The sequence below is a fragment of the Antechinus flavipes genome, chromosome 5, assembly GCF_016432865.1.
Source record: "Antechinus flavipes isolate AdamAnt ecotype Samford, QLD, Australia chromosome 5, AdamAnt_v2, whole genome shotgun sequence".
Classification (NCBI taxonomy): Eukaryota; Metazoa; Chordata; class Mammalia; order Dasyuromorphia; family Dasyuridae; genus Antechinus; species Antechinus flavipes.
The window spans coordinates 257,590,428-257,608,030 of NC_067402.1; the positions used below are offsets into that span (position 1 = coordinate 257,590,428).

The following is a 17,603-nucleotide window of genomic DNA, read 5'->3' on the forward strand; positions in this document are numbered from 1 at the left end:
GTTGGAAGCATGCTATATGAGTGGTATTAGTTATGTCTTCTGTGGATTTCTCTCATATTAGAATGTAAGCTTCTTGAGGAGAGGGAATAGTTTTGCCTCTTCTTTATATCCTTAACACAATCCCTGGCACATTTGTTGTTGAGATGTTTCAGTCATATCCAACTTTTTGTGACTTCATTTCACAATTTTCTTGACAAAGATGTTGGAGTAGTTTGCCATTTCCTTCTTCAATTCATTTTGCAGATGAGAGATTGAGGCAAAAAGGGTTAAGTGACTTGCCCAAAGTCTCCCACCTAGTAAATTTCTGACATCAGATTTGAACACATGAAGAGTTTTCCTGATTCCACCTCAGTGCTCTACATGCTGCACCAATTTGCTGCCCCTCACTGATACATGGTAAGCACTTAATAATACCTATTGACTGAATGAGATGTTCTAAGAACCTATATATGTATAGTGCAGTAAAGGCTTATTCAAAATGACAAATCAAATTACCCTTGAAAACAAGGAAGTTTTCCAAAATTAAAAAAAAAAATTTCTATTCAACAGTTAAAAAAAAAAGTTTTAAAATTCAAACAGTAGATTATGTCAACAGTTTTGTTTATTGCTGTTGATCTGGTCCAAAGGATGACAGACAATATCCAAAAGAGAAGGAATAGATTGACAAAACGGTATGTTAAACTATTAACTACACATATGTTTAACTAATGACATTTATGCAATAAGTTATTTATGAGAGGAAGAAAGAATTCAAATGTTTTTCAAATAAAGAAGGCCTAGATCATAAGTTTGTTGAAGTTTAGTATGTACTTCCATATGGATGTAACACAGTTCATCAAGAATTACAGTGATGATTGGCTAGCTCTTTTGTGCTTTCTCAGGTCTTCAATAATCAGTGTATTTGTTTCCATTTCTCTTGTGTACTGTTTTACTTGTTCAATAAGTATCTTAATTTGACCATCTCTTTCTTGTATGCCCTGAAAGAAATATTTTAAAATCAATAATTCTGTAATATCTGCATATGGCTTTGCTCTCTCATTACTAACACAAGAATAAATCAGCTTCCTGCATAAATTGCAAGCACCTTGGGAGTCAGCAATGAAGTCTTATTTTACTTTGTATACCCAACATTACCTGGCATAATGTAAGAAACATCATTTAGTAATTAATGACCTAACTGATTGAAAATACCTTTAATACAGTGTCTTAAACTTTTTTCCTGGCTTCTTTTAAATTCCTCAACTCTTTTTTCATCTATTCAAAACAAAATCAAAGTTAATTTTTTTCTCACTGATTTTTCATTTATTTTATGTCAATAAAAATGAAGTGAATTTATCACGCTGTGATAACTGATTTAATCATAAAATATTTATTTAACTTTCTGTAATTCTTTGTTATGCTTTCTGAATAATTCATTTTCCGCTATTTCCCCTCTCTTATTAAAAAGTAGTATTTCTTTCGAGTAGTAATACTTTATTATCCTTTTATGCCCTAATGGTCTTTTGCTTTCATTTATATACAATATCTAGATGACAGAAATGGCGAAAATTTAACTAACAATTAAATTCTATTTGGAACTTCTTTTTGTCAATTGGTTAGAGTGCAAACTCTTAGTCTCTCATGAAAAGATATGATCAGCCACAGTTAAAATGTTAACAACATAAAGCTATGGTTACGTGAGATTAAAATATCTTATTATAAAAGGTTTTTTTTTTTTTTTTTTTTTTACTAATTTGCAAGTTGGCAATTTCACCAAACCATGCATAAATATTACACTTTTATTATGGTTAAAAGAGAAACCATTAAAATAAATCAAAATATGGCAAAATCATCAAATTTCTGAAAATATCAGAGGGAAATGGAACTTTGGAGATTACCTGTTGTAGAGCAATAACATTATTGTTGTCACCATCAAGTTGGGTATTCCTAAATTTTTCTCTCAAATTGCACAATATTTGTTGATATTCGATTATTTTATCATCTTTAGAAGCCAAAATACTCTGCAAAAAGAATGTAGAATTTGTTCAAGTCTGGAATAACACATCCTTGTTTTTTTATTTTTTTTATTCTCTATCATGCAGCAATTTTATACCTCTAAAACATAATAATTGTTAATTCCCTTTAAAAAAATCTAATTCACACTGGCTTGCAGTTCATTAGTTTATTATTCTTCACTTATTTAAATGGTATCTAAATCTTCATAACCCTATTTGGAGTTTTTTTGGTAAAGATACTGGAATAGTTTGCCATTTAATTTTTCAGATCTTTTTAAGAATGAGGAACCAAGGGAAAGGGAATAAATGACTTGTCAGTTAATAAACATCTGAGGACAGATTAGAACTCTGGAATATGAGTCTTCCTAACTTCAGGCCCAGTGCTCTATCCACTTTGCCACCTACCTACTCCTAAACTTATTTCCATATTTGTTCTTCAGTTGTTTTTCGTGTATCTGTCCCATTGTGACTCCATTGGGATATTCTTGGCAAAAATACTGGAGTGGCTGGCCATTTTTTTCTCATTTTACAGACAAGGAAACTGAGGTAAACAGGGTTAAAGTGACTTGCCCAAAATGTCTGAAATTAGATTTGAACTCAGAAACAGGAGAAATTGTAAACCTAGGCTAGCACTCTATCCACTGTGCCACACAGCTGCCAATTAAACAAATCATAATTACACAAAATAACCTCTCCAATTTATCCTTTCTTATAATCTAGTATTGATTTTAACTCCTGGTTTAACTAGTCTATGATGAACTACACATAAATAGCTGATTCTAATATGACAAATATTTGTGTTCAGTTGTTTTCTATCTGTTAAGATAGAAAATTTAATTTCAGGGTTTTTTTTGGTGCTCATTATTTTTGTAATGTTCAGAGCTTATCATCTCCTAACTCTTCTCAAAGAAAAAATTCCTCATGATTCCTTCCTAGTCTAGTGAAAAGAGCCCTACCTTTGAGCCAGAAGTACTTGGTTACATCTCAATTTTGCTACTTACTTACAGGTTATATCACCTGTATAATCTAATTCTCAGCTTGTTTATCTGTAAAACGAGGGTGAGATGACTTGAGAGGTCTGTCCCCATGCCCAAATGAAGATGCTACATTCCTTGATTCTGGAACCTCCAACAGAAGATTGTCTACTAAACCTGAACAAGTTCTAGGAGGTCAGAACCTTTAGAGATCCATTGCCATGTAGGCACCAGAATCAAGATCATGCCATAAAGAAGCATTATAAGAGAGTTTCCATCAAGGATAAAAGCCATAAATACACACACACACACACACTAATACACACACACACACACATACACACACACTATCATATACATGCACAAATGCATGTAGATACATTCACATATTTTTTATGCAATCAAGTAAGTGGCATAAGAATTTTTATAAAAATTAGAAAATTTGGCCTCAGACATGTGACTCTGGGCAAGTCACTTAACCCCAATTACCTCAGCAAAAAAAAATTGGAAAATTTGAGATACATTGCCTAAACTTAGACATAAGAAAACTACACAATTATTTTGAAGAACTACCTTCCATTCTTCAACCTTTGCATTTACAGCAGCCACAATGAGATCATCTTCTTCATTTTTTGCTTTTAGAAGTTCTGTAAGTTCCTGTACCTGAAAATTATCAATTTGACAAATTTGGAAATGTTTAATGTACAAATAAATTTGCATTTATGAGAGAGAATTCTCATCTAGGACTTTTCCTATACCAAAAAAAAAAAAAAAAAAAAAAAAAAAAATCAAAGGTCTGAACTCCAATCCTTTTCATAATACCTTTAAAACACCTACATATTTACATATACTTATCACTGATTACAAGAACATGCAATATATATTTTAAAATTAATTCAATTTACTCTAAATAATTTGACCAAAGATTGTTTTCTGATGGTGCTTTGGTGATCTATTTCTGTCCATAACTAAGGGAAATTAATGATATCATGTAGCAAGCTTCAAAAATCAACTTATTAAATGCCAAAATCACACAGTTCCTCCATACCATTATGTGGAAAAACAACATATATTAAACATAATTCTTACCTGAAGTCTTTCTTTTATTAATTGATCCTTTAGAGTATCAGACTGTTGAACATTAATTTTCATTCTATTATATTTATCAGTCATCTTCTCCATTTCCTGCACTGATTCTTCCAAGTCCTTTTCCATTTCTTGATTTTGAATTTCAATTTTTTTATTTGCTTCTGTTAAATTCTTTTAAAAATAAAAATCACAGAAAGAGTAATGATGCCATTTTGTGTTAATTAATTTTAAATTTTATAATTGATTTGTATTAATAAACTTTGGACCTTCTGAATAAACACTTGAGAAAAGACAATTATATACCCATGTGTATAGTTTGAATGTTGATGAACATTTAAATGAAAGAAAAATTTTTAAATTGAATAGGGAGCCCAACTAGATGTTTCCCAGTAGAGGACCTAAAATAAACCTAAACAAGATAGGCAAAGGAGATTAAATATGTATATATTTATGGACTGACTTATTTCCTGTTTTTAAAGTAAACATTTTAAAAATATTAATTCATGTATTAATGCTAATCTGATAGGTTCTTCCATACCACTATGTGCAAGAAAAAATAAAATATAAACAATTCTTATGTGAAGGTTTCAAATCACTGAAAGCTCAAGAATATAAAGTCCAGATCAAATTCATTTTAAAAAATCAGGACCATACCTTGAAATTTATTCTTAAATAAAACCAAAGAGCACTTTTTTTTTTACCTGAATTTCATCCAGATACTGCATAAGTTCGAATTTTTTTTTAGATAACTGTAATTGATAATCACTATCTTCTCTTCTGGACATAAGTGTTTCCTTTTGTGAATCTATTTGTTTCTGATAGTCAGTGATGTCTTGACAAAGCTGTTCATTCTGTATAAAAACCAAAGAGCCCCCACCCCCCACTTATTAAAATTACTTACAATAAAAATTACCTAAATAATGGCCCCATTGCTTTTCTGTAAATGCCCATATTTTCTAAATTCTTAAATTCTCACCTTTTTTTGAGATGTTTATTCTCCAAAAAAGGATAGCAAAAAGTTAATGGAAATAAAAGGAATCAATATTTAAAGAGAAAGAAAAAAAATAACATTAAATGTGCTACTCTAACTAAAGAATGCAATATTATTATTTATTAAAGAAAGCAAGTAAAAGGTGACTATCCACAAATTAAAGAAATAATAAAAATGATTAAAATATTTTAAAAATTTGGGACATTTTAAGCAACTGTAACTTTTAACTGAGTGGATAAAATAAATTAATAACAACATAAGTTTGGTCATATGTTTAGATTGTCATAATAGAAATTACCATATAATAATCAATCATTTACTACTGAGAGTTGACAGAATTACTTAATACCTCCATTTCTCATCTTATTTCTAAGTCTTTGAGAAATGTTCGAATTAAAAAAATATTAAATTTGAAAAGAACGGGAACTTAGAATACATATTTTGAAAACAATCTCAGTTCATCACCAACTACATATATAATGTCCCATTTATTTATTTATTTTACCAACCTTTCTCCTTAATTTGCTATTTGCATTTTCTGCCTCTTCATTAAGAAGAACCAACTAGAAAGATAAAAAAGAAAGGTATTTATAAAACAAACAAAAATTAAAAGCTAGAAGCAATTTCATTATGAAAACTAAAATAGTAGCCTTATGAAACTGAAATAAAATCGTCCTTTAAAAAACAGTAAATTATTACATCATGACTTCAATTCTATCTGAAATATGGATATTTAACAAAACCTTTTAGAAACCATTTAGGAATTGGATGAAGTAAGCAAATACAAGAACTATAAAGATAGAGGGAAATATATATACACATATATATGTATTGCTAGGGAAATTAAAATGAATAACTGATATTAGTTTTTAGCTCAAAAACTACTGCTATCTGCTAAACCTCAAACACTTTTTACTCTGAATAAACATTAACTAAGGAAATACCATTACTTAAAAGGATATATGTTTTCAGTGACATGGTTTCACTTGCTGTATAAGAAGCAAATTGCTATGATAATAACAATGAATCTTATTTTCTCATTCTCTAGAAGCCTCCCCTATAGGCTCTAGAGAAAAAGAAAATATTCCTATTCAACACTTCTTTTTTTCCTTCTCCCTGACCAGACACAAGATCCCAAGTGCTCATGCCAATGTGCTGCTAGCCCAATTGGAATCCATGAAATTACTAAGAGTGCCTCTGGAAAGATCCACAGTCATGAGTCATTATGGTTAGTGGTGTATATGTCAAAGATGCTCCCCTAACACTGTCATCCACTCTGCTTTCTTTAGGCAATACCAAGATTTACAATAACTGCAGGAGAAGCTACATTGGTAGTGCTACCAGACATAGTCACCTTAAATGAAATGAAGACATAACCAAGATATGGGCATGAGGTGGAGGAAGGGGAGTATTTTTGTAATTAATCATGTGATTTTAACTCTCCCAAAGAATGGTGAAACACAGACTGGGTCTGGGACCTAGTTCAATCACAATATAAGAGGGAAGCACAGAACTCGACAAACCTTAAACAAATACAATACTATAAGTGAGTCCTTCTTCACCATACATAGTGAATTGGATCCCTAATGGTTGTCAGTAAAGCCATATACCCTTTAGTCACTTAAATAATAAGTGAAGTGCTTTACAAATATCTCTTATCTTTACAAAATCCCAGGGGGAACATGACGCTTCCCATCTTACCAATGAAGAAACCAAAGCAATGAGCTCAAGTGTCTTGCAGAATCAGAAACAGAATCAGAACTCAGGTCTTCCCAACACCAAGACCACCCACTGTCCTTTACATATTTTTACATAATTCCCAATATACTTACTTTTAAAACATCAATTTTATACATTTATTAGCTCCATTTTAAAAGATAAGAAAATCAAGTTTCAGAGGTTTTAAGTGACAGCCCAGAGTTACAGAGCTACTGCCAGTGGTAGGATTTAAATTCAGATCTTCTAACTTCAAGATCAGTCTTCTTCCCACATGTTCCTAACTCTCAAGGGAAACACCATCACAATATCCTTCTTAAATGCCAAGGAAAGACAGATTTCAGAGAAATATAAAGAATGTGAATGGAAGGCTCCTTACTTGTTCATTGACTTTTTTCTCTTTTTCCATCTCTTTTTCCAAATTCTCTAATTCTCTGTCCTTCTGCTCCAATTGTTTTTCTAGCTGAAGAATTTCATCTCTTAAAAACTGCGTATCCTGATCATCCACAGAATGTTGTGCCATCTTAAAACAAAATAAAAATATGTTTGTCTGCATATAATTTCTGGCCAGATATAATGACAAATCAGATTTTATTTGATTAGTCAAAAAAATTTCAAAATCTGTAATGATATGAAATTAAGAAAAAGTAATTAAAAATTTAACCTATTTTAGTGACTATAGTCTCTCAAATTTAACAGACTTCTTTTTTATAATTTTCTTTTTTTACATAGCATTTTATTTTTCCAAATACATACAAAAATAATTTTTGACATTCATCTTTGCAAAACCTCGTGTTTCAAAATTTTCTCTCCACCTCCTTTCCAAGATAGCAAGTAATCCCATACAGGTTAAATATGCGCAATTATTCTGATATTTATCCATATTATCATGTAAACCCCCAGAACAACAAAAAGTAAAAATACTATGTTTTGATCCACATTCAGTCTCCATGGTTCTCCCTCTGGATGTGGATGGCACTTTCCATCACAAGTCTATTGGAATTAGCAAACTTTTTAATGATTTTAAATAAAGTCTTTGCTTAAAAGCTACTATTTTTCAAACTATTCCAGGAAACAATCCAAATTAGTTTTGTGAAGAAAAGAAGTAATAATGACAAGTTTGTATGCTTTACAGTATATATCTCTCAGTAAACAGGGAAAAAAATCACTAGATTGGTCAAACCCAATTATAGACTTCAAAGAATAATTCTCAGTGATCTAGACTCAATTTGAGCTCAATCTTACACATGTGACATTAAGTGGCAAAACAATTTTGATTGACAATGACAGTTTCTCCCTCAAAAGAAACTGATTTTGCCAAACATAAAAACAATGAGATTTATGAAATTTCCCAATCAAGAATAATAGATTTCACATTAGTGATAAAGATGGGACTGACATAATTGTATGGTAGACATACCTCAAGCTCATTTTCCAGTTTCATAACTTTAATTTTTAACTGATTTTCTGTTGAAAGAAAACAGAACAAACATTTAACTTCATTGAATTTACTAAGAAATACATGTTAAAGTCTATTTCTCTGTCACTAGAAAAATACATTTTTAAAAATTAGATTAAGAGAATCAGAAAAGTTGCTAGTATCAGCTAGTAACAGTAGGTACTCAACCACGGTGCTCTGTCAAATTGCATATGCACATTTTCTGACCCCAATTAAGTGAATTCTTGGAGTCAGGAAATCAATTCCTCCCTCATGATTCAAAATGTCAATTATTCATTTTAAACTTTTTTTTTGCTAGGTACTCACCAAATTTGAGCTGTTCTTCTCCAGCTTTTTCTACTTCTTCTGAAGCTATTTCCACTTCTTGGGTTTTCATCTAAACATAACATAAGCGATGTAACCTGATTTGTTACCCATTTTAGGGGGACTGGTTGGGATCTCCTTTTACATTTTACTCTATCTCCACCATAAATGATAACCACCAAGCTGCAGAGATAATTCCTTTGTGATATTGCTGAAATCCACCATGCCACCTTTTCTGTTCAGACTGCAACATCTTCTACAAAGCCTCAAAGTTTCCAGCTAGACAACTGCAAGACCCTCTGAAGAGGACGATCTGACTCCTGTCAGAATCCTCTCATCCTGATCTAAATACAGGGATCATGCCAAATCCTGCTAATTCTATCTCCACAATCTCCACTCCTTTTTCCACTACTACTGCTATTGAAAAGTCCTAGTTCAGATCTTCATAACCTTTCCTTGTCCACAGTGATAGTTTTTTATGAGTCTTATTGCCTCCATTATCTTCCCTCTTGGATTTCATATGACTCAAGTAAGCTTCCTAATATACTTCTTTTATTATCACTTCTTACTTAAAAAACTTTCTATGGCTCCTTCTTGTCTCCCATATAAAGCATTCAAGATCCACCATAATCAAACTCCAACCTAATTGTATGTGTTCTTTTCTTATTTCATTTCCCTAATGTCCTCTATGTTCCAGTTACACTAGATTATGTACTACTGTCTCTATCTCACTTTCTCCCATCTCCTGGCCTCTATCATATCGTCTTCTGGACTAAGAGTTCTTAAAACTTTTTTCACTCACAACCTCTTTCTGCCTAAGAAATTTTTAGATGACCCCAAATATATAAGTATATAAAATAAGTATATAAATCAAACACTAAAAATAAACCATAATTTCATGGCTCCCATATGGAATCAAACCCCACAGTTTAAGAAACTTTTCCCTAGGCCAAGAATTGATTCTCTCCAAATGTATTTCTTGTAAGTGAAATCTTTCTCTTCTATTCTGCAAAACCCATTTTCAAATATTATTCCTAAACAAAGTTTCCTGGCACCCTTCAATTGTAAGTGGATTTCTCCCACCTCAAATCTTTTTATCCCTATCAAATTCTGGTCTTTCAGTAATATCCATATATGTGACAGTCCATTTCCCCTTCCCCCACCTTTTTTTTTTTTTTTTTTTACTCCTATTGCCTTGTAAAAGTAGATGTTTAATTAATGTTAAGGGAGTTGAGTTTTATTGATGTGAGGTAATATGGATTATTCTGCTTGATACAAACCTTCATTAAAGACTGAGTAATTTGGAAAAGATGGATCACATTTTCTTGATTTTCATCTTTTAAGTCTTTTACTTCAACCTATGTAAACAAAGTAGCAACCATTTTTCATTATTCCTTTTTTTAAAAAAGTCTTTGAAAATTTTATTCTATCCTCTCTTCACTGAACCTTTTCTTGAGACAAAGAAAAACAAATAAACAAAAGTACACAATAGAATAATGGTTTTTGATTGATTATATAGTATTGTGGTTCTAGTACTCCCTCACTTCTTCAATGAGGAAAGAAGATATTATTAGTTACTGGGAATTATTTTCTGCATAAAACTTAGTTCAATCAAAAATAATAGTAAAAGGATCCCTCCAATTCTAACAATTCAGAAGTCCATGACTTTGTGTATTTTACTTTAACCATGAATATTTTAATACATTTTTAAAAATACCTTAGAAAGAGAAATCAGTAAATCATCTGCTAATTCTTCTTGGTGAGGCAAGTCATCTGGGTTAACTGTCCATAATGTTTTCCAATCCAAAGGCATCTTGACTTCTTTCACTGTTGTGTAGGGATCTACAATATATACACACCAGCATATTCACAGTAAATATAACAATAGATATAAAATTTGTTTTCCTAATGGTCATCCCTGAAGAGGTAAAGTTCCGTGTTATGCTGGGAACCTTCACACAAACACACACATATACTCATATCCACACACAAAACAGTGAGAACTGGAGCAGCAACAATAACAATAATAATAATAAGGCCAGATTTAGTGATCAAGGCAAATTTTGAAGAAAATGGTGCAGTGAAACACACTATTTGCTGTAAAAATTCAGCATTCATGGAATACCTAACAACACATGACCAGTTAACTAGAATTAGATTAGAAATCCACCATCTTTCATGGATTAACAGACAACAAATGTCCCTATGGACCTCCAAATTCCTGGAGACCAATATAAACACTGGAACAGGAATCATCATCAGAGACCATACTGTTGCTTACCATGTCCCAAATATTATTCATAAATATGTTTTTAATAGACACCGCCACCACAAATACTCAAACTCTAAACACATAAACCAAAAAGCTTTTATAACATAGAGACCTGGTTTAATCACAATCAAGTGGAAATAGGGCTAGATACTATTTCCTATTGTCCTTTCCTCTATCACAAATGTAATAGAGGGCTGTACAATTTGTACAAATGAGGGTTTTAGGATGCCAACAATTTAGATGGATAGTGTGTCAAGCCTGGAGTCAGGAAGTTAAAATCTGGCCTCAGACACCTACTAGCTATGTGACCCTGAACAATTCACTTAATCCCATTTGCCTCAGTTTCTACATCTGTAAAAATTATCTGGAAAAGAAAATGACAAACCACTTTAGTATTAGGGCAAAAAAACCCCAAACAAGAAGACACTGAATAAACAACAACCCACTAAAAAGATAATCACAATAATATATATATATATATTCATATGTTTATAATGGCAAGTTATTTTATTTTATTTTGTTCTTCACAACAACCCTGTCAGGTAGGAACTTTAGTACACCGATTTTACAGATGGAAAAACTGAAGCTCGGGGCAACAACTTACAGGATTCTTCCTAACTACAATACTTTTTGCATTTTCACCTTTCTCCAAATATTGTTCCAAGGGCCAGTTACATCTTGAGGTAGGATGACCCCTGATAAGAAAAGACGGTTAAAAAGATTCCTTATCGGGAGCCGTTGTGGAGGGGAGGAGGGGAATCCGCATCTGTCGGGAAGAGAAGGAAAGAACCGCCACTTATCTAGGAGGAGAGGGGAGAAAGGGGGAGGGGAAGAGGAGTCTGCGCGCGCGCCTCACACTTAATGCTAGGCACTTGCAGCCCAGTGGCCACCTGAGGCTGGAGGAGCCCAAAGGCACTGTAGCGGATCCAATACGAATCTTGCGATCTTCACGTGAGCCTCCTCTCCATTGCTTAGCAGGACTTGTAGGAGTTGATCTGTTCTATTGGCAAGCAACTATTATGGGACCTCCCGACAGCACATATCAAGGTGGCACTTTCCTTTTCACTGTACTTTTCCCAACAGAATATCCTTTTAATGCACCAACGATCGCTTTTACAGCAAAAATCTACCACCCAAACATAAATAGCAATGGAAGTATTTGTTTTGACATATTGAGGTCACAGTGGTCACCAACTCTGACCAACTCTTTTGTTGTCTATATGTTCACTATTTTGTGATCCAAATCCGGATGATGCCTTAGTACCAAATATTGCACATATAACTCAGACAAGGGAAAAATATATCAGACATGCCAGAATGGACTCAGAAATATGCAATGTAAATTGCAACCTTTTTTGGTATTATTCCAGAGTACTGTAAATTCTAAGTTTTTTTTTTTTTTTTTCAATATTAGAAATAAATCGAACTCCATTTGCTACCTTGCAACCCTTTGATTTTTACCTATTTGAAATGTGTTTTTGGAGCAAGACAAAATAAACTTCCAAAAATAACCTTGACTGTGATGAGAGTGAATGAAGTGAATTGTGAATGCTATTTAAATTGAGTGAAACTCGGCTGTGCTCCAGGCCCAAGTTTCTTTAGAAATCCAGTGGTTTATAAATGATCATACAGCCCTTTTCTTTGTGAAACTAAGTTATGGCCATCTTGGCATTAAAATTCCCATATAATTTAGTAAACCTAAAGATGTGGTTGGGTTAAAAGTTTTTCTTCATTTATAATTTAGAATGTGAGGTCATTTGTGCTGACTAATCAGAAGTCCAACTTATGGGGAGTGTTACTCAAGACATGTTTATAATGTTTGCTTTCTGTACCTTGCCTCTCCTTGTCTGACTGCTTGTTGTGGTGGTGGTGATGGTGGAAATGCCTTTTCTTGAGAGATAATAAAATTCCTTTCTACTTCTACCTTAAGGAATACCCTTGATTTATTTAATTCGGTGGTCTTTGTTCCACACAAAAGTATTTATCCTTTTGTATGCTTTGCAAAAGACATTTATTATTATTTTTTAAAGAGACTCAGACACCTGCATCTTCAGCTTACAAAATTCACAATGCAGATGTAAAGTAACTTAATTTTTGCTGATATTAGATGTTTTTACATGAGACACTGTCTAAGATGTCATCGGTTTTATAAATCTGTATTCAGATTTCATCCTTTGCTCACTATGTACTTTGTATTTTTTTTTTTACTTTATAGATTAAATATATTTTATTTACCATGTAGGTCAACTTATTAGACGTCTTCCTGTGTACAGTGTTGACAAAATACAACTGCTAGTGATGAAACCAATGAACGCTTTGCCTCATTCTATTGATTAGGATATTCCATATGTTAATTGCAAATTCTTAAAACCTAAATGAACTTTTTTACACTATAAATCTCAGTATGCCGGTTATGGAGACATTTAATTTTCTTGGAATGGGAAATAATTGCACTAAGTAGGAAGATGTGTAACTTTTTATTTGTTGCTATTCACATTTAATTTTTTTGATACCTACAGGCAATATTCTCACGAACCTTTTACCACTCTTACTGTAGCTTTTTCCATATAACTAAAATACCTTTTCTACTTAAAAAAAAAAAAAAAATCTTCCTTAATGAATTAAATCGTGAAGCATTCATTAGGCATCTTTTAGATTCTAAAGAGCTAAATCTGGGACAAACAAAGGAAAGCAATTCAACCCACAGTCCCAAGGAGATCCCAGTCTGAGCAGGGGATGGGACACCAGTAGAAAGCAACAACGTTACAGACCAGCTACAAGAAAGACCTTTGTAACTGATCGCGGAGCAAAGCCATCTCCCCCAATCCCTGGGCATAAGATTCTGATAGAGACCTTGGAGGAAGCCGCGGGGCAGAGGGGAGGCAGGTGAATAGTCAGGTCCTGGGGGAGGGGATGCTTATAAGCATCACTCTGGTCTTCTCAGAAAGAGATCGCGGATTTAGAGAGCAAGAACTCTTCCGAGATGCCACCGTGGCTTTACAGAGAGAGAAGCCGAGGCCCGGAGAGATTCGGGATGCCCGCACCTCCCACTCCCTCTAGACCACTCCTAATGCGGGACTAGAGAAGCGGCATCTGCCGACGGGCGTACGGGCTGCAAGATCGGGGCAGGGGCGCCTAGCGGCGAAAGGGAGGGAGAGAAGGGCTCCCCGGCTCACTGCACTGACCAGTGTCTGGAGGTGGCGACGGGAAAGTCCGCAGGGCTCCCGCCCCGGGGGCGGAGGCTCCTGTCTTCTCTTGGCCTGGGCCGCCACACCTGCGCCCCGCCTCCCTCTTGGGTCTTCTCAGGAGTTCTGGGGGGTTTTCATATATTATTGCAATATGGTATTCAGTGTTTGATTTTTTTTTTTTTTTTTTTTAGTATTTGAAGAAGACCTATAATTCTTGTTATCTCTGCATGTATGTGCTGCCTTTAAAGTCGGTTACTTTGGCTTCTATAAATATAAATATATATATATATATATATTTTTAATTCTTACCTTTTCTGCTAAATTTTATTTTCTGTACCTTTGTGGTCAAAATCTGTTTTCTTTTTCAGAGTCTCTACTAACCCATCTATTTATTGTTAATTTTTTTTTTTTTTTAGTTCAGTATCAAAAACATCTGGTTCCTGATCTTTTATTTCTAACTTATTTTCATAATTTTATTTCACATTTAAATCACTCCTGAATTTGTTGCTGTTTCTTAATTTTCTGGGGAGTCTGCAGAGTTTTTTTTTTTTTTTTTAATCAGGGATTTTTATTTTTAGTTTTTTTTTTTTCAGTTTAATAGATATTCACAAGTATTTTAGCTTCTTTCAGTTTTAACATTCTTCCCTCTGTCTTTATGAGCTTGTGAATTTATCTATTTGTGAGCTAGGTTTTTTAAAAAGGCTCTCTTTTCTGTGGGCCTTTTGATCATCATACAGCTATTACTTTATATTCTTATTTACTTATCTCTGATATCCTTCCTCATTCTCTTCAAGAAGATAGGGATTGAGGAGGCCAGGGAATGGAGAAGAGGGGGTAAAATTATGCTCTAGATCCTAAATGGGATTTCCACTGAGTCCCTATTAGGAGGTTGTTTCCTCACTAGAAATTCCTAGAACAAAGAAATCACAAGATACCATTACAAAAATCAAAATTGCTACTATGTACTTCAGCTGTTAAGAATTTCTCCTTTGTACCCAGTAATACCAACTCCATACACAAAATTCTCAAAATTTGGCTTCCCCTAGTTATCTGCATCTAATGAGCTAAAGTCACATTTTTAATATCCATATAGGATAAAATATGCCCAGAAAGTTAAATTCAAAGATTAAGACACTGTAAAGAAAAATTTCCATTGTTTCAGTTTTTAAAATTAAATTCTATATATTGAGTTTAAGTAGAATGAATAATAGTTAAATCATATAAATTGGAATCCCAGAATTGTATATTTTCCACCTAACATTGAACAGATTTTGAAAAATAACAGACATCTCTAATTTCAGATCTAGAAAAGAAGTTGAAGGTAAACTATTTAATCAACAATTTTTATGGTCTTGTAAATGCTTATTCTTTAGTTTCAGAATTACATTTGATGCTCTTTAGCATTTATGTTAAGAAGCCAGCCATTAATGATCCTTATTTTGATAGTGAACAAAATGGAAAGCTAAGGAAATATTTTTATCCAGTCATAAAAAGTCATCAATCAATCTTCTGCAAATGATCCAAAATTAAATTCCTCATAGATTTTTTTAAACAATTGAGATGAAGTTGATCTTATTTTACCTTCTTTTATACTATCTCAGTATATGTTTTGTATGTATGAGTTTGTATTAGTAACCAAATCAAAGGAGAATTCAAAAAGAATGCCTAGAGAGATATTTAATCTGAAAGCAAACTTTTAAAAAGAGTGCCTAGAGAGATATTTAATCTGAAAGCAAAGAAAACTTTTAAAAAGAGTGCCTAGAGAGATATTTAATCTGAAAGCAAAGAAAACTTTTAAAGGGAATTCTTAATTCCTCTTTTCAATTGCTAATAACAATACATGCAAAGCACTTTAAAATGCTATTATTCTAAAATATGGATAAGCTAATATCCATTTAATTAAGTTAGAGAAAGAATAACCAAAAATTTAAAATAAAGTCTTCAAATTTTAAATAATAGAGTAAAATTATTTGTGAGTGTTGTAACAGGCATCCCCACATTTTTTCATTTCAAATTGTCTTAAATATCAGTAAGATGTGGAACATAATTTATACAGTAGAGATTTATAGATTTCATGGATGAAGATGATTGTTACCTGTTTGTTAGGTATTTGAGAAAAGCTTATGGGAAAAATTGTATACTTTCACAAGTGTCTATTTTTATGTCTAATAAATAATTTATAAATTATACCATTTTGTGTTTTAATTCTCATATTTAGTCTACTTTTCAACTTGAATTCCTCATTTTACAAAGAAATTGAAGACCTGAAGTATAATGTCTGGGCTAGCTCCCTGGAGGGCCTCATGATCAGTCAGAATCAGGATCAATCAAAGTCCTTTGTCTTTGGGGGGAGAAGTGAAAGAGGTAGGTAAGCTGCCACATGGCTTGCCAAAGATGTTTCATGGATTCTGCAGTCTGGAGTCTCCAGCCTCTTTCCTCCTCATTCTGCAGCTAAGTGCCCTGTCCTCTCTCCCTCAGCCCTCCAATCCTTGCCTATGATTACCTCACCACCAAACATTCAGCAAGTGCCGATTATGAGGAGAGCCATCACATTACCATATCATCTAAATATATGCTTATAAAGATATTATTTCACATCAAATAGATAATTAGTCTTAAGTGCTCTGCTGTCTGATTCAAGCACACCTTTTCAGAGTTTTAGCCCTCTACACTAAAGTACAATTATGAAGAAGTTAAAAAATATATAATTTTGAAAGAGAAGTTGAAAGAACTCTCTGAACAGTTTCATATTGAACTGGAGAGTGTTGCTAATATTTTTGAACCAATTGGAAGTTGAAAATAGATAACAATCAACTACTATTTACAACTTTTATAAAATAGAAAATAATCAAATGGCACCTTTTGAACTAAAGAGTTTAATTTTTTTGTATAATTCCAATCAATGGAATCATATCACTATGATATAGTGAATAAAGTTTCTATTTATATGCAAAAATATCCTTATATATTTTGATGATGAGTTTCCAAAGCTATCATAATGTTCTTGAAATTATAATACACATTAAATGTTGAGCTGATATGGGGATATGCATAGGCAAATTATGAGAAGCAAACAATTGAACAGTTTTAAAAAATAAATATTGTGGTGTTTGTTAAATGAGATTAGTTAGTTTTTCTATTTGATTTTCAAGTAACTTGCTTCTACAGAAAATGTCATGAAATAAGATAGCCAACATTTATGGCCTAACTTTCTAATTTTTGTCAAAAACTATTGCCCTCATATACATATATACCAATTAAGTTTTTAATAGACTGTTTTACTGTGCAAAGTTTCAGGTTTTATCGGAAGGTATAAGTCTGTCCTTAATTAACTTTTAATATGTGTATAGTTGAAAGAACTGATCATATTTCATTTAGAAGACTAGCTCTGATGGTTCTTGAGATATTTCATTTTTCAACCAGGCTAAAGAATCTATATTCAAAAGTAATATAAGCTGATTTTCTATCTTTGAGTCTGCCAAAGCTTTTTGAAAACTGATTAAACAAACACTTGGAATCAAAAGCATAGTCAAATTTGGTCCTGTTCATATTGAGAACTGGTCATGAATTCATGTAAGTTTCTGAAATGGGCCACCATAAAGCAAGATTATGATGGC

At 32.8% G+C, this 17,603-nt stretch overlaps 1 protein-coding gene and 1 pseudogene across 1 annotated transcript; one reads left to right on the top strand and one right to left on the bottom strand.

Moving 5' to 3' along the window:
* Positions 1 to 583: 583 nt before the first annotated feature.
* LOC127564498 (centrosomal protein of 290 kDa-like) lies at positions 584 to 11,607 on the bottom strand. The gene is made up of 12 exons (XM_052001065.1): positions 11,441 to 11,607; positions 10,244 to 10,368; positions 9,807 to 9,884; positions 8,530 to 8,599; positions 8,185 to 8,231; positions 7,144 to 7,287; positions 5,558 to 5,611; positions 4,759 to 4,908; positions 4,058 to 4,228; positions 3,542 to 3,631; positions 1,878 to 2,000; positions 584 to 977 (listed from the first exon to the last, which is right to left on the bottom strand). Exons 2-12 carry the CDS (start codon positions 10,337 to 10,339, stop codon positions 843 to 845), a joined length of 1,158 nt encoding a protein of 385 aa, XP_051857025.1. The 5' UTR covers positions 10,340 to 10,368; positions 11,441 to 11,607; the 3' UTR covers positions 584 to 842.
* LOC127538739 (ubiquitin-conjugating enzyme E2 D1-like) lies at positions 10,435 to 12,625 on the top strand (annotated as a pseudogene).
* The last annotated feature ends 4,978 nt before the right edge of the window (positions 12,626 to 17,603 follow it).

Excerpts from the sequence above, each read along its gene's own strand:
- LOC127564498 (XM_052001065.1), bottom strand. The coding sequence starts at position 10,339 with ATGCCTTTGGATTGGAAAACATTATGGACAGTTAACCCAGATGACTTG. Across the intron at positions 4,229-4,758 it reads AGTATCTGGATGAAATTCAG|AATTTAACAGAAGCAAATAA; the intron begins GTAAAAAAAAAA and ends TATTTTTAAAAG. Across the intron at positions 2,001-3,541 it reads CAAAGGTTGAAGAATGGAAG|AGTATTTTGGCTTCTAAAGA; the intron begins GTAGTTCTTCAA and ends TTCTTTTTGCAG.